The 21621-nt window shown below is 40.2% G+C and overlaps 2 protein-coding genes across 28 annotated transcripts in view; one reads left to right on the top strand and one right to left on the bottom strand.

The window, feature by feature from the left end:
* Positions 1-734: 734 nt before the first annotated feature.
* Diap1 (Death-associated inhibitor of apoptosis 1) lies at positions 735-16039 on the bottom strand. Of its 4 annotated transcripts, none has more exons than XM_041775212.2 (2): positions 15813-16039; positions 735-2387 (listed from the first exon to the last, which is right to left on the bottom strand). In XM_041775212.2, exon 2 carries the CDS (start codon positions 2299-2301, stop codon positions 964-966), a length of 1338 nt encoding a protein of 445 aa, XP_041631146.1. In that variant the 5' UTR covers positions 2302-2387; positions 15813-16039; the 3' UTR covers positions 735-963. The 4 variants fall into 4 exon arrangements, with proteins under 4 accessions (XP_041631146.1, XP_017028323.2, XP_041631147.1 ...); XM_017172834.3 differs by lacking the exon at positions 15813-16039 and adding an exon at positions 10385-10758; XM_041775213.2 differs by lacking the exon at positions 15813-16039 and adding an exon at positions 3036-3055.
* A 930-nt stretch (positions 16040-16969) lies between these two features.
* The window catches only part of Mbs (Myosin binding subunit), a 33565-nt gene continuing 28913 nt past the window's right edge, over positions 16970-21621 (top strand). For 10 of the 24 annotated variants that reach the window (XM_070286064.1, XM_070286061.1, XM_017172695.2 and 7 more), the window contains exons 1-2: positions 16970-17152; positions 18083-18632. In XM_070286064.1, coding sequence (XP_070142165.1) covers positions 18378-18632 — 255 coding nt within the window. In that variant the 5' untranslated portion in view covers positions 16970-17152; positions 18083-18377. Of the gene's footprint in view, positions 17179-18082; positions 18633-21621 lie in introns of all 24 variants that reach the window. The other 14 variants (XM_070286067.1, XM_017172685.2, XM_017172683.2 and 11 more) reach the window with 6 other exon arrangements.

The following is a 21621-nucleotide window of genomic DNA, read 5'->3' as shown; positions in this document are numbered from 1 at the left end:
TCAGTCAGCTGTAATTGCAGTTGAATGCACTTTGTTTAGTCGTGGGCGATGATTAATTGGAGACGCGTATAAACCCAATGGCTGATAAGGAGAGGCCCTCTTCACCTGGGTCAACCTGCAACAAAGGGACGCGTGTACATCTAGAACTAAGATTATCGTAATTGGCAAAATACCTGCGACGGTTTAACAATGGGTCGTAAATATATTTAAAAGACGCAAAAGAAGATAATGTTCTGCATTTTAAGCCATAAAGCCAAATATTTGCAAGTAGGCGTGGGTATTGGATAAACAAAAGTATCAAGGATTTTTAGATAATAAATTCTATACATAATAAGAAATTTATATATTGTGAGGCTCAAAGATAAGACAAGGCATTTCTTATCGAATATTCCTTAGGAATTCGCTTAAAATGTCATTAGTGATTGATCGAGGCTCTTAGGATATTTACCTGAATTTCATAAATTATTATATATTATATTACTATAACATTTTTTATAAAAATTATTACTCAACTTTTTCAATGGTAGTAATTGTTTCATATGTTTTTTTTTATCTTCAACTTACTATCTCTAGTTCCAGGAAGCGCATTGCTGAGTGCTTTTAAAATCCCATTGGAATTTGTGATTCCCCCAACGATTCGATTCCACAAGCTTGATCACATGAGCTCATAAAGCTCTCAGAGCGGAGCTCAGCCAACACCCAGGCGACAATCAAACAACAAAGGCCAAGAGAGATTCGTTAATATGTTAGTTTTATTATAAATAACGCAGAATACATGTGCGACTAAGCTAATATTACATTGGAGGCTTACGATTTCTACCAGGCTTCGTTTTCTTGGTAAAGGCAACGGCCAGGTGCAGGGCTGCCCAACAGCTGGCCGTTGCGATCGCCGGTTGAACCCCGATTTCTTATTATTTTGATTAACACTTGAGATACCATTCATCGTCATGTTAACATTAGATTTTAAGAAAAATATACACGCATCACGTCGGTGAAGGGCTTCCGGCACAGCGGACACTTGGTGACGGAGGAGGCGCACTTGGCGCAGGCCACAACGTGGCCACAGGGCAGGAATGCCGTGTTGTACTCGGCGCCGTAGCAGATCTTGCACAGCTTCTCCTCGGGTATGGTCGAACCGTTGCTTGCAGTTGGCACGGACGACGCAGCTGTAGACTCGACGATCTTTTCGAAGATGCGAGTGGCAGCAGACTGTGCCGCTGGTGCTGATGGGGCCACATCCCCTGAACTGGATGCCGCGGACGACGACACATCCTCTTCGGCTGATATCGTGCTTCTGCTGCTGGCGGTGCTGACAACCTCCTCGGCCAATGGGCCAACATCCTGCTCCTTCTCCTCGACTGGTGCTGGCTTTACGCTCATTGTATCGATATACACTTGTCCCTTCATCAGCTTTACGAACCGGCATTGGCTCAACCACCGGGCGTGCTCCTCCCAGGGCTCGTCGTTGTCGTCCCAATCTTTGAGACCACCGCCGCAGCTGAAGCAGCGGACGCGATCCCCAACGCCCGTATAAAAAAAACCCGCCTCGGCCAGTTGGTGGGGCTTCTGTTTCAGGTTCCTTGGCCACGCTTCGAAGGTGCGCAGGCGAGCCGACTCCACGGCAAACTCTGGGTACTCGGGGAAGTAGTTGCCGCTGGCGGCAGGGGCGCGACACGTCTCTGGCTGGACATCGCCGTTGGCCTGTGTGGCCGTCGATGCCATCGACGCGATAGTGGCGTCGGGACGAATCATCGCCGGCATCGAAGGTACTATTGGGCTGACGCCTACCGACTGGATTATGTGCGACATGGGTATCCGTCCCTCGGCATAGGCATGCTCCCTCAGCTCCACCGCCGACGACGAGTCGTTGGCACCGCAGATATCGTAGCTGATTGGTGGCAGGACGCGATCCAGATCCTCCCCGCTCAACGGCACATTGGTGGTGGTGCGGCGCCGCAGCAGCGGGCAGTTGGGCGACCATCGCTGGTGCTCCGGCACCGGTTGATCCTCCTGCTCCCAGCGTCCGATTTCCACGCCGCAAAAGTAGCATTTGACCTTGTCGTCGACGTTCGTGTAGAACATGCCCGTCTGTGCCAACTGGTGCTTATCCAGCCACTCCAGCGGCCAGTTGATGAAGGTTTTCAAGCGCGCCTCCTCTCGATTTAGATCGTTCATGATGTTGTTGAAATTGTTTTTAAATAGCTGCGTCGTGTTCGTGTTGTTGTCCACCTGATCGAGAACTGTTCGGTCCAGAGCAATGGGTCCCGTATGGTACCGTTGAGTGGTCAGCAAATTTGCCATGTTGCTTGATTCTGCTTGTTATCTTTGCTGGATTCTTGATCCTTGTTAAATACCTCTCCGGTTGTTGCTCTCCTCCGAACACAAAACTGAAATGAAAGAATGAACAGTAAACCCATTAATATAAAATTTTTTTATTGTTGTACAGCTCCACCTGCCAGATAGGCATTATCATAACGATAAGGTACTTCACCTAGAGGTTTCTAAAATTATCTCCACCCTCCCTCAATTCTGACCCCGTCTGGAAAGCTCTACTCCTCCGCACCAGCACAACACAACAGCCCCGTCGAGAGACTTCCAACAACTGAAAGCGAACTCTGGCACGGAATGCTTTTTTCTATGAAATTATTGATAAGGTCGTCGCGGGTAGATAGACGTCAATGGGAATAGGGAGTATTCAATTGAGGGATGGCAGTGATTTTGCAATTAAATAATGAATCAACAAAAATTATAATTATTTGCCTTTACTTGAGAAATTAATTTGTAATTGGAGAGCCATAATGTTATTAATTTTTCCCTTGACATTTCCACTTTTAAATCTGGAATAACTTCCTAGAACAACCATTAGTCTAATATGATTCGACCGAAATTTATTCTAAGAAAGAGTGACTAAGTTCTACATTAGAAAAACAGCTATTTTTGCCTAGATTACTTAATCTTGAAAAGGCTTTCCACATCATGCAAACTTATTTAGCTTTAAATTCACTCAATCACTTTATTGTTGGCTGAATAAGTACCTTTTATTTGATAAGGAAATTATTCAAATTGTTTCCTTTTTTTCTTAGCCCGAGTCCAGACTTTTCGTCGCACGTCTACTTTTTTCAAAGTGTGTATGTACAATGCAGCAGGGAAAAAACTGAAACGCAGTTCAAGAAACTGGAGATGCAGCATCAACGAACTTTAAGAGTCCTTAGCACAGCAGCCAGTTGTCCCGCTCGCACCAGGACTTTACCCCGACGCCAAGGGTGGTTTTTCCATTTCCGAGTAGCGACGGCAATATATAAAAAAAGTTCACGTAGTGTATAGAGTACGCAACGTTACAACCGCTCGTTTCTGCAGTGCGCCGAATCGCAGTGAGTATTTCATGCGCCCAGCACCGCCAGGCACGAGCGGCTGAGTGGGTGGATGAATGGGTGGTGGTGGTGGCGCCAACTAGACGAGAGATAACTACTCTCGATCTGACTCACCACTGCGGCAAAAAAGTGTAAATAACAATTGCAAAAACTGGTATTGTCGCCAAAAGCGGCAATAGATAAATCAGTATGCTAATCGGGAGTCAAGCCCACACGGCGATTCCAATTTGCTCGTCGGTCGGTTTTTGCACTGGCAATTATAGTAATGACAGGAAGTCCATCCAGAACTAAATGGGAACTTTATGCAGAGTAAATATAGCGCAAGTAAGGCTACTGTTTAATTGCAAGTGCATATACTGATACAGTTTTGCATGTTGGTCGCAATAAGTATCAATATAATCGAAATAACGGTCATATATCGATAACAAATTTTATTATATTTTTTTTAGTCAAAGAGATTGTCTACATTCTCCTACAGTTTGTTATCTAAATCAAAAATTACCAACAAGGTAAAAAAAACCCTTGATAAGTTATCGGTAAATAATGTCAATATGGTTAAGATTGTGTATCGCTTAAAAGCTTTAATAAATCAATAGCACATGGAAATAAATTTAAGACTTTAAGGATTTACCTAAAATATTGTATTGTACCTGATAAAACCCTTAAAAATTATTAGTAATCGACAAAGCTCGATATTTATCGATAGACACCTTTCGGTAAATAATCGACTGCTGCCCCTAGGCTTAAAACTGTATCTGCGGAGGTCTCGTCCAAAGAGATTGTACAGCCGTTCTTCGACATTTACTCGCCTGGGCCACCAGCAAACAAAAAAAAACACAGAAAACGGCAAAAAACTAAGCACGACCGCTGACTTGGGCTCCGTTCAAAGTCCAAATTTCAACCACAAACCAGCCAAACTCGCCAAACAATTGCAACGGATCGTGGGGCGGTGGGGGCAATGATGATGTTGACGATGGTGGTGCTAGCGGGGCTATCGGTGGGTTGGCTGGCAGTGCCTTGCACTGCGGAGCACTCCAAGCGCTAGCCGACTGTGAGAAAGTTTTAATGGAATGCAGTCAAACCACTCTGGCGACGGCGCACTCGGAGCACTCCACCAACACCAAGCTCGTCACTACCACCACAACACCATGGAGCTCCATGGAGCCCGACTTGCAGCATAAAGCGCAGCATAAATGCATTCGCCATACGGAGCCAGCTGCGAGTGCGAATGGGACGGCCATGTTGTGCAGAGACCATCAGAAACCATCAATGGGAAAAACAACTAACCACAGGGAAAACAACACAGAGCAGACCAGGGAGAAGAGGGCAGAGTATATACATAGTACATATAAAGTGCAGCAAAAACAAAAGCAATTGTAAATTACAAATGCTGACTTCTGACTCGGGTTATATGGTACGGGGCATCGGATCGGGATCGGGGGGAGGATGCTAAAGATGTGGCTCTGTTTCTGGGCAGAGATTGCGCATTGTTTTTGAAGTGGAGCAGCCAGCAGCAAGCTCGAGAGATGCTGTCTCTCTGCTATGGCTGCAATTGTAATTGCAATTTGTACACCCTTAAAAGGGGTATTGTAATTTTACCATAACAGATACTACAAAGAATTTGCATTCCAAAGAGAGACTTGGAAAAGGTATTGAATAGAATAGCTGCACTCCATAAATATTTAAAGTAGATGTATACTGCTGCTTTGTAACTTTGCAGAAAGATTAATATAATTATGATCATTTCTAAGATAGATGCTTACAGCTTAAAATTCTAATATTATTGTTAAATTAAAAATAAACAATTCATATTTTGGTATATAAAGAAATAATAAGATTACTTAAGGTCCCTTAAAGTTTCAGATCAATCTATAAAATCGATTTCTTAAGAAGTGTGTTCACAACATCGGTCTCCTCGACTAAAGTCTCATTATTGTTTGTTTTGCTTTTCTAGCCAGCACAAAGTGCAATTACAGCTGCCTCTGCCGACGTCTGTTATTTGTTATTGTGGAATGCCAACCCATTAACAATTGTAATGCAAACCGACTCTTGGAATTTCGCGGGGCTATCAGGAAATTCAGTGAAAAGTTCAGAAGCCAGACATTTGCATTCGCTCAATATATGCAGTTTACTTTTTTCTTACACTTACCCAGGTTCGTCCAAAATACAACAAACTCGCTGCACTTTTCTTAATTAAATAAATTATGTTAACTGATGTGAAAATCGGGGAACACTACGAGAACCGAGAGCAGCGCCTGCACCCAACACCAACCGAATACCAACTGAAAAGACAAGGCCTCCTGGGCGGCTCAATGAATGGCACGGGCATGGGCATAGGTATAGACATGGGCATGGGAACAACAATCCCCGAGAGCAGAGGAAAATGCCACCACACACAACCTCAGACACACACACCCGAAAGAAAATCATAATCAAAGGCTGGGCAAGGCAACAAACAGAAAACAGAAGAACAAACGAGCACGAAAGACAAGACCAAAACGAACGAACCTCAGATGGAATGCAGTCGGGCAACTTTTCTACAAAACTCCGCCACAGAAAATCAAACTGGAGTTGGTTGGGAGTCGGAGTTGGAGCTGCCTTTCGAGTTTTCTGATTGGAATGAGCCAGCCAAGTCGACCCAGGCCAGGCCAGTCCAATCCCAGCCTGTAAGCAAAGCTGGGGATTTCTACCTCGGCAAGCTCTCGTTGTAGTAAGTGAAGGTAACCGCAGAGGTCCAAAGCCGTGGAAAAGGTCTTGCGTTCTGTAACTACAGGTTAGGGCAAAATAATAGGACTCAAACTCGCACAAAAATCAAAAAAACCAAATGGTGTATTTCTTTGTTTTTATTTTTAAGCAAACAGAATTTTTTTTTAAGCAAACAGTATAAGTGTAATGTGTTTGTATAATTTGTTTTGAAAAGCGTCGGAAATACTTTTTTATTTTGTTATATTATCGGAATTGCTTTCTTCCATTTAATTCTTCTATTTCAGCTGTTCTTAAAGTAAGCTGTATAAAATTTGACAACAATCCAAATAATAGCACAATACATAACCCCGAAAAGTTTCAGAACAATCCAAAGTAAATTACAGGATTTTTCCTTAGTAAAATCAGATATTGAATACCAGTTATCCAAACTAAAATGTTAATACGAGTACTACAAATTTGACTCCGTCTGTTTCGGGTTATACCTTGGGAGCCCCGAAGACATGAGCTCGACTGTGGGAAACTATTATAAACACTTTACCATTCTTTTTGTTGTTGTTGCTGCCTTCAACCAAAAAAAAAACCGAGATTGGAATGTGGTGATACCAGATACGACAACTACAACAAGCTAGGGTTAAAAGAGGGGAACAGAACCCAACAGAAAGGGAGAAGGAGAACATCCAAGAGGGGAGAACAGAACGAGATAGATGATATCCCTCTCGGCATGAGTCGTCATCGTGTTCAGATGAAGATGAAGAAGAAGAGCATCGCCGGAGGATGCAGAAAAATAAATAAATGCAACAACAGCAAACACGCACACAAAGAACATTCTTGCATGCTTCTCCAAGGCATCTTTATGTGCGTACACCGATCGTAAGAGTGTGGTGTGCGTGTGTTGTGGCCTTCCAAGAAATGCAGCACACAAAACGACCGCCGACGTCGATAATACGAGAAGAGAACAGAAAAAACAGAGATGGAATAACAACAAAAACAAGACGAACAATTCTGGGATGCTGGCCAACAAAGGGCAATATTGTAATCATAATAAATGCGCCCCGGATCCCGGGCTGCTGAACTGCAGAGGAATGCATTAAGATCGGCTCAACACACAGGGGGAAAATTCCATTCATTTAACGTACTTTATATCTAAAAATTTCCAAGATTTACTATAATATTTATCCTTTTAAATATTTGAATAATCTAAATTTAAATATCACTGGCAACGATCGTAAAAGATTATTAAGAATAAATTTCCACCATGATCCAATTGATACAGAATTATTAAGTTAATATCAGAATCTACATCTTCCATTAAAAAAAACCCTTAAATATATCATCCCATCATATACAATTTTCTCTCTCTGTAGCTCAACTCTCCTTCTCTCCCTCTTATCCATTGAACATTGATCGATTGTCCAAAAACCTAACGGCGGCTTAGTTCAAAGTTCCAGAGCCGCCGACGCCGCCAGCATTTTCTCGTTCCAGGAAAACCAAAGGAAAATTGCTCTCAAACCCAAAGTCAAGTCGTGTGCGAGCGAGAGGGCAATGCATTTATCTTCGCAGCATCTCCATGGGACTTGGAATGTGGACACGATCCCAGGGAAAAACCAGCGGAGTTCTTGTAGATCGGTAGGCGGGGGCCTCGTTAGTGGAAATAATGGCTGAAAGGTCGTTTTTCACGCGGCCCAGGCTCAAAGGTCGTGGCGGCGGCGGAGGCGAGAGATGGAGTGGAATGGGATGAGATGAGATGATTCAGCTTGAGAGCGACGAAAATTCCGGGAATTCCGAATCGTAATTTTCTTCATCTTATGCTGCCTCTTGTTCGCCTGCCTCTTCCTCTTGCTCTTTCAAGGGCCGCCGTGGTCCATTTCCATTCATCCGATCTGAGATCTGCTCTGATGGCCGTCGCGTCTGCTGGCGATAACAAATGGAGTGTTCGGGGGAGAGACAATAGATCCATTCTATTTCGGGTCCAGAAGATTCTTCCCACTGTGCGTGCGTACGTGAGAACTGTTTGTTGTGTATTAAGCACCTTATCTATCGTTTTATTAAGGAATTGTCTCGATCCGTCTGGATCCGATTCGTGGATTCGTGGGAGTTGGAGTTGGAGAAGATGTGGGCATAGGGACCACCGCCGTCGATGATGCTGCGTGGGTGCGGCTATAATCGGAAAAGTGGTTCCATACCAAGTTCGTTGCCTTCGAAAAGTACAGGAGAACTTCCAAAGCTTGTACTAGGATATACTTTATTTCAATAAGATTTCTTAGCACATCTTTATGATATCTTAGATTTTAAAAAATATATTATATATATTTTACAATGCGACTTTTATAATAGTTATTTAACCTTAATTTACAAAGAACATACAAATTTTTTACTTTAAAATCTGAGTTTTTGCAGGTGTGTTTATGGAAGTCAGACTGTAAAAATCTCTCTCCAATGAAGCTCAGCTCGTTTCAACTCGATTGAGAAATTGAGCAAGTTGAGAAGTTGAGGAGACTTTGAGACTGGCGCGACTTTCTCTTTGTTCAGCGAAAAATGGACGCAAAAGTTCAAAGCAATGAAGCATAAAAAGCGGCACAAAATGAAAACTGCAATCGGCGCGAAAAAAGCATAGTCGTGAAAATTGGCAACAGCTCACAAAACTGTTTTTTGAGCTCGTCTCTTTTTGGTTTTCATGGTTTTTTCATGGCTTCCACATTATTCTCCGCATCTTTTTCTGTGCTCTTTTTCTGCAGAGTGGAAAACACGCATGAGTGCACCACTTCCGTTGGCAGCGGATGTGCCAGACAAAGAAGCTAATGCTCCGTGGTCCGGACTCCGGAATCGGTGGTGGTGGTGGCTTGGGCTGGGTTCGGATTATGCCAGTGAGTGTGTGCGTAAAAGAGGAAGTGCCTTACACACAGAGTAATCGTATATCGCTCAGCGTATGGAGTAAATACATATTTATGTGTATTTTGTACCCAGCAGACTGACGCGTCATCTGTTTATTTTAATGCACCGGGAAAAATATTCTTTTAGGTTTCAGGGAAGATTTATGGTATCTCTAAGTCAAACCTCCCCAACTATAGAATTATCGTAAAAATGGTTTAGACATGAAATTTTTATCTTTTGTTTACTCTCTAATGTTTGTTTGAAGAATGTTTTGATTAGGTTTCAATTTTACAAAATAAGATAACATTTGGCATACACCTAAGATCGTGGTATACTATCTCATGAGCAAAATGTGATTCATTTTTCTCCGTGTGGGACAAAAACAAAAACCAAAACAAATTAAACTTAATTAGAACAGGATAGAGTTCTCTACTGATGAATGATGACACATAGCGTGACCTTCTGGGATGCTAAAAATTGGGTAAACTGGTATATTTTGCACGCTATAGTCATCGCTTAAATTTATTCGAATTGTAGACGAAAACAGCCGTTGTATTGCGTAGCCCGAAATTCGGTTGAATACAGAAAATTGATGGCATTGTATTGTACAATATAACCGCCCCTTTTGCTTCCTCTTCTCCATCCACATCGTGCCCAATTGAGAATGTTGTTTTTAAACAGCACCGAACGACTATAATGATCATGATGACGATCGTTGGAGAATTGCGGGGTGTGTGGAATTCGTATGAAATCACTCAAAAGCGAAAAAGAGGGTTACCATATGGCGGAAAGTTGTTGTTTTTAGTGGCCAGAAAAACCGTGCAAACAGTCGTGTGTCACTTCAATTTATATTTACAGTCATATAAAATTTCAGAAAGCTCATTTTGCAAACAAACGTTGGTAAATTTGTAAATAATTGTGAGTAAAACAAAAGCGCAAGTATTTAGCAACTCTACGGTCGCCATGTTTTTATGAAACAATCTCTCGTCGGTGTGGTCGCTGAAGTGCGAGAGGGACACAAAGCGAACGAAACGGGAACACAAAACAACACGGCCAACCCTACAAAAGCGAAGAAAACGTTTTCGCTAAAGTCAGCAGTAAAACTAAAAGCTTTTGCCTATTGTTTACTTCCTAAAGCTCTTGTAGTCTATTGTTTACTTTCTATTAATTGTAAACCGAGTAGTCTTCACGTAAACAACTATTTTCTGGGAACCAAGTCGCATGCGACAAAACTGTCGTGTGGATTTTAACGATAGCCGCTTTGCGCTTGTGTGGTTTTCCTTCAAAGTGTGTGTGCGAGTGAACGTACAGCAAAAGCAAATAAAAATATATTTTAGCTTTTGGTCTTCTGATGTCACGTTTTCATTACTTTTTGGGGTTAAAATCGCCTTGATGTATACAAAATACTACACTATATGCTGCAGTCTTTAGCTCACCTTGACGGCTTTTCTCTTTTTGTTGAAAAACTCAAGTTTCCCTTGGTATTTCCTATCGTTCCGATACTCGTCGATATCGTACAATGCGCCTTCACAGTCACTATTGATTTTCCGTGAATAATTGGACGGAAAAACACAACGAAGTCACAAATATAGACAAGCGCACGTTCTCTGTTCTGTTTTTTGTTCCGTTATCGCTTTCGTTCTCTGTCGTTGTCAACAAATACAGAGCCAACTATCACAATTGATGCCGTCAAATACTTTATTTTTGTACTTTATTCTAGTTTAAATGCAGTAATTTTGTGTTTTTTCGAGACACAGTTCAGTTGAATAAATCCATTGCTTTTCTCGCCGAGTCGCTACTTCCAACTGACACGACTAAGCACGACGAACGCAGCCGAAGCCTCTTCGACTCGCCTGACAGTGGTGAGAAAATAGCCAGATGGCTGTTTCGCATGTACTGGGTTATTTTTAATGGGATTAATATTTTAATACGAATATGGTAGAATATTAGTCGTAAATGGTTGATTTTGTTGTGCCTCACAACTAATCAATAATTTATTCAGAAACTAATCTGTTTTAAAGCTTAAAATGTGAAATTATTACAAGTCAAACCTTTTTAAACATAATAAATGCTGCATTTTTCTAGCTATTTTTACTTCATCTTCTAGCTATTTGCGGCAACACTGCCTTCAAGGAGCGAGACAAACAACCCTGCACTTTAATTCATTTGCAGTAAGAGTGAGAGAGGTGGTTTTGAATGCATTTTTAGGCGAATGCTCATTCTTCCTATCAGCAGCTGTAATTTTGGAAAAACCTTCGTGGCAATAAAGACCCGTTTAGCCTGCGAAAGCAGCGATAAGTCCCATTTAGTCACTTTGCAAATTTAACTATGAAAGCGGCAAATTGCAAGTGGTGCCAAACTTTTGTTGTACTACGGCTAGTATTAGTACGCAAACCCGTAATAACCGTACAACTGCCCACCATACTGTCATCTCTTTCGCACCCACAGGCGCAGCAGCCAGGATCATTGATTTTTATGCTCCTGCGAGAGAGAGAGCATGCGCCGGTAAAAGACGCGGCGCGTGTCAATGCACCGTATTTTGGTGCTTTCTCTCGCTTCTTCTCTTCCTCCCGAAAACTTCCAGACGTTGCGAGAGGGAGAGAGAGCAGACAGCAGCTGCATTTTTGTTGTTGTTGTTTAGTATGCACCTCATTCTACTTCCACCCTCAACATCCCACTCTCTCGTTTTCGTTTTACCTGTCTCTCCTTCGATTTTCGTGGAGCAGCTGAAAATATCCTGAAGCCTCTTATCAGGAAAGGTTGATAAGGATCTTTCCTTTTTAACACGGGCATTTGTTGTTTTTCATGAGCAGAAGCTATCAATAATATTATGAAAAAACTAATTATAAATGACATGTTTATTATTTATTTATTTTCTGTTTTCAAATAATTTAATTTAATCTCTTTTACGATAATTTTGTTTAAAATAATTAACAATAAATAAGTACATACATAGATATTTAAAAAAAAAATCGTTTGTTAAAGAAGATAAGATACTTAAATTTTTTCAATATTTCTAAGCTGAAAGGCTCAAAAAATTCACTTTTCGACTTAGATTAGATCTTTCGGACAGTTCACAATTATTTATTATCAGAAATAAAGATTATTTTCTTTGTTCTTTGCTGAATGGAGCTACTATTCGAAGTGATAATCTTGACTAAAATCAGCACGTACACCCCGTTCTTAAAATAAAAGCATTGTCTATAAATGAAATATTTTAATATTTTGCAGAGTTATATATTTAATTAAAACTTATATCTTTGGTATAAGTATCTTTTTTTTTCTTTTTTTTAATACTTTGATTCCTCCTATTATCTACAAAATGTATTTTTAAATACATGAAGTAATTCTTTGCGGTACTATTTAAGATCTTAGCAGTTACGTATAAATACTAACAGAACTAATGCCGCCAAGGGTTGATAAGAAGATATTTTTAAGCTGAGTTCTACATGCTTTTCTAATTAGGCATTGCAATGACTCCCAAGTTTTATATATATTTGACAAATACCGACACGTTCGAATACTACTGGGGGATACAAAAGATTGCCAAGTTTGAATCATTTATGGCAGGCACCGGCCTGGCCTCCTATGGTCACAGTGCGCGACATGGGCATATAGTCCGCCCGCTAACGGGTTGAACTTTTATAATTTTTATAAATACACGCTGCTAAATTTACCACGAAGATGTCGCGACGCATTTGAGAAATTTGCTTATAAATGCGGAGTCTAGACGACTTTGACATGTTGCAAGGCGACACTATTGCAGGCGGTCGTTGCTGCAAATTAAACAACGAGTAAAATGTGGCGGCAATATATTCTATTTGCGGATGTTTGCTGGCAGAATTGCCTCTGGCAATTCGTTTAGCTGTTTCAAAAGATCACTCCGCTGACCACACGGAGTTGGATCGGATCCGAGATCTCGAGTTGCCGGACAAGTTTGCCAGTTTAGAGCTGCACAAAAAAATCTCTGGCTTCAGAGCTGAACGGCCTTGCAAGGCCTTTTAAAGTTGTTGCACCCGCCTCGTTCTTGTTGCTTTTTATTGTGATTTTGATTGCTCACCAGTATTAAATTTATCCACAGTATGAACTCCCTAAACAATACCTTAACCATCTATAAAAAGATTTCAAGTATATAGTACATTTAAATTAAATAATTAAACGAAAAGATGCAAAACTGGGATACCAATATATATATTTAATTAATATATAAACTAATAGGATATTTTTACCGATTTTATGAGTTTATTGAAAAGGTTTCGGATAAAAAAACTTCTGCACTTGTCTAAAACTTAAGCTGGTGCCTAAAAAGCAGAACTACATTTAATTTAAATTTATTTCTTCTACAGTTTCAGCTTACAGAAGTTCCTCTGTATTTTTCGTACTTGCTTGTTACAAACTTTTGTCTGTGGTTTTTTAATTGACAGCCAAATGCAGCTAGAGGCAGCGTACTAAAAACCTGTTTTGCCATTTTTGCATTCGCTTCTTTGGCGCGGCGATTGGCAAAAGAAAAAGGTGTCATAACAACGACCTGGGCACGGGCACGATTCGATTACCCTATTACCTATTACGACATGTGCTGCCTGTCGGTCGGTCCTTTTTCTACAATATATCATTATGAATACCCGAACGCTACCTGCCTCAATCAGGGCTTATAAACTGGATCGACAATTGTAGGAGACGTGTGCCGGCAGCTGCAAGCGAGGCAGCCAACAATAAACCGATCACAGGATCCCCGAAAACGAAGCCGGCAACAGCTGTCGCTCCTAGGACAGACCCCTATATCCTTATTGTGAAAGGATCGGGCGGCACATGACGTTGCCAGCTGCCGGCGATCAGCGATCCTTTGTTGAGCAGCTCCTCAGACCACCGACAGCATTTTCGGGGGAAGCGTAAGGTGTCCTGTCGGATGGGGAAGCCTCATCAAGTATTGGGTTCTACCAACCGAATCTCCGAGCGGAGATTAATTTAAGTTTAGATACTATGTCTTAGTGAAGAGAAGCAGATATTGCTGATTTAAATTTAAAGATGATCAAATGGAGTTTAGTCATGAATACACAAGGCAATGCATCTCGGAATTTAAAACACGTTTTGACAAATAAGCAAAGATGATGTATCATAAATTCCAAATTGGTTAAACAATTATTTTATATATAAAAAGATTTGATTGATTTTAAGACTAAGTTAAAATCTTAACACTTTAAAAAATTAACATTATGTGAGAACTAATTTATTTTGTAATAAATTATTTTAAGTTATATCTTTACCTATACATAATATTCAATTAAAAATATTTCCAGTTGGGGTCTTATTGGATGTAAAAATTTGTAATACACTGTAGCAAGCAGTTCGACATGTTTACAGCAGTGTATATAACAGCAGTAAGTCATGTAAGTGAACTTCCTACCCATAAAAGTATTCTAAAAAAAATTCTTAGAAACTTTAAGCGTGCAGTTTAAATTTATGGTTATGACCACAACAGTTCAATACAATTTTTATATTACCTTATTACATAATGTAGTCTTAATAAAAGTTTGTTTAAAAGAGTTTTGTCCCGAAAGTACTTTAAGCATGAGTGAGAAACCAAAATCAAATAAGTATTAAAATTTTCAGGGTCACTTTAGAGTCCAAATGTTTATTGTACTTTACTTTTACTTATCAGTTAAGTTCACTGGCGTCATTTTTTGATAAAATACTTTTTTATTCGGAAATGCCTTTCTTTAATGCACAGTACGAAAATGTTATATCAAAAAAGTAAAGAAAATTCTTACTTTAAGATACTTTTTGTTGCGATCTAAGATCAAATAATATTTTTAAAAATTACCAAGAAATTATGCTTTAAAGAAAACCCTGTAGATAAAAAAATGACATACTGTGCAAAAAAAAAAATGTATTGGGATAACTATTTTCTATATATAATTCAAAAAGGTGAAGCATGATCTAATATTTCCAGTGAATGCCTTAAAATGCAAACAATTGACTTGTTCTTTGAACACTTGCGTAAACTGTGTACAATCTTTATGAATAAGGCTTTGCAATGTAATTAGTCAATTGTGTTACTAAGAACAGATTACGGCTTTGGTATGACAAGTGTTTTAAGGACCGACCACATGCCCATTCGTACGGTAGAGGCGCCAATGTGTCGCCTAACCGGAAGTACTTTTCAGCCAGCTTTTAGTGAGTACTATTTCATTCTATTTTGTTTATATTTAGCAGCTAGTGACGCAACGCGCACTATTAGATGCAACTAGGTAAATGGAATTTCGTTCTAGTGAACCGAGTGAGGTAAGCAGCTGATTATATAGGCGAAACCCATCAATCTTTTGGAACCTACGCAGTGCTGTAAATGGAAATGACATTGAGCGGTAATTAAAAATAGGAAAATTCTAGCCGACTCTGTGTGGGTGGGGTTGGTTTCATCAGTGGGCGGTGGGGTTGGGCTGGTTTCATCATGAATGAAATGCGAGGCGAGTGAGCTCAGCATCGGCAGAGATGAAAGGTACAACAACTGCACCGCATTACATGCAATGTAAGATAATATCTTCCATTCCCTTCCATTCCATACGTGTGCTAGACAAGGATGCCTAGGTGTCAAGGGGGTGGTGGGTCACAAGAGGCAGAGACAGAGAGAGAGATTGCATACAGTTTCGAAATAACTGGAAAACGCTAGAGAGATACAGGGGGTGTGAGAGGACATGAATGAAGAGAAGCAAAACAAAGAAAGAAAGGGTGGAAGAGAAAGAGGGAGATTGAGAGAAGTAGCGCCTAATTGTATGCAATAAATTGTAAAGCCCGAAACCGATTGGGTTGTAAAATTTAATTTTTTTATTTTCTGCTTATTACTTAATATATAAAAATTCCACTTACCGGCGACATTTTGCCCTGTTAATATCTTATCAAGTTCTCATAGGTTGTTTTGTGGTTTTGACCTCGAAAGTTGCTAATTGTTTACTGTTTGTTTTGCACTTTTAGCACGATAAGATAATAGTTTCAATGCTGTGTTTCAGTTATTGTTTTGGCGAGAATGCACAGATTATAATAATTATTCTTATTGCTCGACGTTCACGCGACGACCGATGTGTTGGAGTGTTTGGCAGCAACTGCAGAAAAACTATTTTATAGCGGCGCCTAGCCTACTTTCCTATAGGTATTTGCTATTCACATTTTTTTTTGTTTTTGTCGCTTTTGCGTTCTTATTTGTTTTGTTTTGCTTGGCTTTCTAGACAGCAAGAGAGAGAAAGAGAGAGAATGGGAGGGTGAGAGCGGTAGAGATTTAGTGGCAGCGGGGCGGAACGGGCGAAATAGTTTTTGCCGCCTAAGCGATGCGCAATTCTTTTTTGGGGGTGGGTTCCGGTCGCTTGATCTTCCGCTCTCTCTAAATTTTTGTTTTTTTAACCAAACAAAGTGTACTACTTTTAATATTTATTATTTCAAATAAGCCATCTTTTTGAAGCTTTTCTATTTTTATTGTATTTCAAATTACGAAAACTGCAACAAAACCGTTACAACTTACGCACTACACAACTCTGATCTAAACAGTGCTACCACACTGCTTTTGGTTCTAAACTTTATGTGCTCAAATTTGCGTTGCCAGTTCCGATTTGAAATGACCGGCTAAAAATTAAAAAATACATGTAGAGGTTTCCAATAATAATGGCATCTTTCAGCGTATTAAAACATTAAACATAAATATGGCAAAAATAGGATGATCGTATAGGCCATAAATCAACGTTTTATTCACTTACGTTATTTTCTTACGTTCTTCTGAATATAAGTGTGTCTTATCAATAGCAGCGATAAGAAAAACTGCCAGAAGATGCAGGTACTCTGTGATGAATTTGAAATTGAGGTGGAGATTGCCAGAAATAATAATAAAATAAAAGGTCACTAGCGTAAAATGTACTTACGTTAGGTATGACCATGTCTTACGTTACGTTGTTTGATTACGCATTGCCAATTTAGATGTGACCAGTTACCGCGGAGAAGAAAATCCGCGCTTTTTCGGGCGAATCGCAGCATAAAACGAAAAGCGAGCAACACGAGCAGACGGTCACACAGTTTGAACAAAAGCGGATATCTGGTCAATGCAGCGCCGCAGCTGCGACCAAAACAAATGGTTACAGTTAAAAAAGAGGAAAAAGAGGAGCGCCACACGTCCACTGAGCCACGCGAGAAGCCCCCGGCAACACGGGAATTTGCGGGGAAAGGTGCGTTTTCTTCGGGTCGCCTTTCGGTGTGTGTGAAAAGTTTCTACTGCAATCCATTTTTCTCTACGTGCGTGTGCAAGTACGCGCGCCTGTGTGCGTCTGTGTGTGAGTCTGCGGAGTGGAGTGAGGCGCTGTAAAAATGCCTTTACATAATTACGGCCGATTCGGGGATTTTAGTGCAATCGACGGCCGTGCAGAATTACATAAAATACGCCAGCTATGAGATTTGTGCGTGAAAAAAGTACGCGGCATCCATTTTCGTTCTATTTACTCGCGACGTCAGCGTCGCGGCTGTTGAATTTATGTCAAATTGGTAACACACACACAGGCGTACTCGGCGAGCGTATGCAAGCCCTAACTGCACGGGTGTGTGTATGTGTGCGGGAGAGAGCGAAAAAGCGACCGAGCAAAAGAGAGAGAGAGAGAGAGAGAGAGAAAGAGGCAGGCCGCGAATGATAAACAAAGTGAAAAAAACAAGCCGCTGTAAAAAATGCTTGCCAGTGTTTTTCATTTATTTACAAAATACCTCTTTATTGAGCAAGTGAAGTCCAAACTTATTGTTTGTGCCTCTTAGTAGTTCTTTAATGGTTTGGTCCATCTCATTCTAAGAGATTACTCTATTTTCTGTCTTAAGAAGATCCGTTATACCGTTTTAAAAATTCATATATCCAACTACATTGTCTCTTCTCTTTCTCGCTCTAACTTTGGAGCAATTATTAATTGTTATTTTCAATGATTGCAACTAAAAAAAGGTGCGCGTTAAACAGCAACAAAACGAGAGAGCGCGATTTCGCCTGTGTAAGTGAGTGAGCCCGTGAGTGGGAAAGGAACACCAAGAAGTTGGCTGATAAAACGCGCACACAAACACACGCACGCAGAGCAGAGTGGGGAAAAATAGAAAAATAAATATCGAAAAATAATAATAATCAGCAAGCAGGAGAAGAAGAAGCAGCAGCAGCAACGGCGACGGCAGTAAACACACAAGTGTATAGTTGTGATCGAAAATCGAAAGTGTGAAGCATTTTCTATAAATAGTGCAAAATCAAATCCAAATTCCCAGTGGAAACAACTAAGAAAATATAAAGAAAAAACTCAATCGCAGTAACAATAACAAAAGCGAGCAAGGAGTACGTGTACGCGACGGCGCGTTCCTCGAATCGCCGCCTGAATTCCGTGACTACACACACACACACAGAAAGAGTGATCGAAATCGAGATCCTTCAAGATGTCTTCGCTGGACGCGCGCAGCAACTCTGCGGTGATGAAGCGGGCGGAGCAGCTCAAACGCTGGGAGGAGTCCGACACTAATCGCGCTGCCCCCACGCCCCGCCACGAGCACGGCCGACGGATAAAGTTCAGCTCGGGTTGCGTCTTCCTCGCCGCCTGCCTATCCGGCGACAAGGACGAGGTCATACAGCTGCTCGATCAGGGCGCCGACATCAACACGGCCAATGTGGATGGACTGACCGCTCTGCACCAGGTGAGTTTAACAATTTGCTTTAGAAATTTTTATAAGCTTTTTAAGAATATATTCGCGGGGATTTTCTCTTTTGTGTTAAATCGAATAACTATTAGGTGTAATTTGTCTTATTGTTATATTTTTGTTGGACGGGATTAAAGCTAGGAACAAAGAGCTAATACTATGACTCTTATTGACACTTCTTGCATTAAAGTACGTAAGCCACAGGTCCAATTAATATAACTATTTGCTTTGAATTATTCCCTATTCATTAATTAGCTTATTTAAACTTGTTGCAAAAGTTGCAGTGCATCACTGATTCTTGTAAACGATTAAGGTGGCGACACACGCAAAATGAAAAAGCACGCTGCATCAGGTGTATTTTCCATTCTATTAATTATGTATGTATTGTATATGTACATACATATGTATATCCCTTTTACATCCCCTATTGCAAGAGACCGTTTTTTTTTTATATGTTTAGAAGGGGGCCAAAAGTTGCGTCAGTCGTCGGCTGCAATTGCAATCACGCGACCAGGCGAGGGGGTGGTGGAGATTATAAGGGGCAGCGTCGGGGGCTGCAATTTCGACACTGTTGCGTCCAACTGTGGTGCTGACGTGGGTCGCACAGTGGATTGGATTATCAGAGTTCTTTGATTTGATAGATGATAGATTATAAACGTACATTTTCAATACAAAATCTGACCATAAATTTGATTTAATTCACTTAAAAGCAGGTAAAATTACGTTAGTTGAGTATTTAACAAGTAGTTTTCTATAATAAAACTGCCATTGGAAATACAATTAAAACTGTTTTCAAAAGCTTAACATAAATCTTAAATTTAGCCGAGTTTAAAATTAATTTTAAGCTTATAAACTTATAGCAAATTCCTGCTTTGGTCAAGGTCAAAATTCCATCCGGAATTTCGTACGGCCCACTGTACAGCGCTGTTCTCTAAACGCCTCAACTATTGTTTTTGTTGCGTATTTGGTGCGCTCTCTCTCTCTCTGCGGTTTCAACACCGCCGCCGCAAGAACAATTCGAATATTAACAAATACAACAAACATATGCCTAATGCAAGCCGACGATTTACAAGTCGAAAAATGCCCAGAACAACAGCAAGAACCAGAAGCAACGAAAGGCAAAACGGCAAAAGTGGCAACGGGCAAAAGCATTAAATAAGAAAAATACAAAATTTTCTATTTTTAACAGCCAAGAAAAACATACAATACACAGACATACATGAAAGCGAGTTTACATATTGAGGAACCCAAAGATTTTCGCAAAATCATTTTCATTTTTCCTCACATTTGTTTGTCTCGTTTTGTTCTATGTCGAAAAAAATTTAATGATGCCTGCTGCCAAAAGAAAAAAAGTATATAGTAGTAGTAACACATTTCCTTTTGCTTTTTTTATTTAACAAATTTTCTTTTATATTATGATTAAACTCTATGAGGAATTTAGCGATAATAGTTAAGATATGCAAAAGGTTATTGAAAAGATTTCGTTTTTTCATTATTTGTTTTTAATTCCTTCATAATTTTTTTAGTTAATTTAAATCGTATTGACACTACCAAGCATTTTTTAGTTTCTCTTTAAAAATTTAAACCAAAAATTTAAAACCAATTAAAAAACAAATTCTTTATCCGATTACCATATGCCAGTTCTCGTGTCCACTCCCATCTGGCACTCACTGTGTGCTCCAATTCATTATAATTGATTCTAATTATGCTGCGCCAGCAAAGAGTCATAGATTTTCACCGTTTAACCGCGGCGCACTTGTTAACCAGATGCTAATTTGCTTCACGAGGGGAATCGTGGCGAGCTTAGCGAGTAGGAGGATGAGACAAAGGGGGGTTCGTTGTCTGGGAGTGCACTGTAATTACACAGCAATACCAGCTACAACACAATAATAATAATAATAATAATAATATTACAATGGGAACAACAGTGCAAACGTTTTGAATTACCTGGCACATTGTACGCGGTGCAAGTGCGGTCGCAACCTGCGGCTATTTGCTTCACTTGCTGTTGTCGTTTTTGCTCAACCGCAGAGCAGAATTTCGAATGCATTTATTAAAATAATTATCTTATCGCCGGCACTTACAAGTCTTTAATGGACGAGAAGAAGGAGGAGTCCGCCCCCGCATTCGCTTGGGAGTTTGCTTTCCTTTTGGCATAGGCCTCATATATGGCACATGTACACATACATTTTCAATGTTTTGGGCCTTCCATTCATGAGCGGCGCCGCACCTGCACCACATTTTCAATGGCATGCGACACGATTGCTGCAGACGGGATAGGCCACAGTGGTGGCAAATCTACGGATAAATGCTAACACTGTTTAGACCTGTTTAAAAAACTCAAAATGAAGCTTGAAAATTAAATAATAATATTTGTATCTGCCCCTCAACGCATCTTAACCATATTATTTTTTTTAAGTTTAAAAATCTAACAATAAGAAATAAAATAAGCAACGAAACATTTTTCATTGCTTGGTTTATAATAACGACTACTAAGTGTTAAGCTAGACTTCAAGCTTACCTGCTAAGTATGCTAATATGAGTATGCCTAACAATACGCTGGAATTTAACGCTAAACACATCAAGTTCAAAGTTTAAATGATAAATATAAATGCAAATAACTATATTCTTAAAGAAGTCTTACAACTTTTTTAAGAGTTACCGAAAAATAAAAATACACGGAATGGTTCTTACATTTTCAAAGATTTAAAGAAAGAAATTCTACACAAATCAATGGTGTTATATCCTTTTTTGGTCCCACTGTGCAGCAGGCTACCTTGGACTTTATACGAATGATGTTGACTGATGGAGAGGAAGATAGAAAGCGGGATGGGAGGGGGACTGGGGATGGGGGACTGCAAGTGACCGTGTATCCATGCCATTGGCTGACTTTGATTTTGCTTGTGGCCTACAGGCTCTCGGCGTGCATTGACGTTCAAACTCGCTGGGGGACAAGTGGGGAATTATCAAAGAAATGGCAATAAAT

This window comes from Drosophila kikkawai, chromosome 3L (assembly GCF_030179895.1).
Source record: "Drosophila kikkawai strain 14028-0561.14 chromosome 3L, DkikHiC1v2, whole genome shotgun sequence".
Classification (NCBI taxonomy): Eukaryota; Metazoa; Arthropoda; class Insecta; order Diptera; family Drosophilidae; genus Drosophila; species Drosophila kikkawai.
Note: the sequence above shows the minus strand (reverse complement) of the source record. Positions and strands in the feature narration are given on the sequence as shown.

Coding starts and splice junctions, on each gene's coding strand:
- Diap1 (XM_041775212.2), bottom strand. CDS start 2,301: ATGGCAAATTTGCTGACCACTCAACGGTACCATACGGGACCCATTGCT.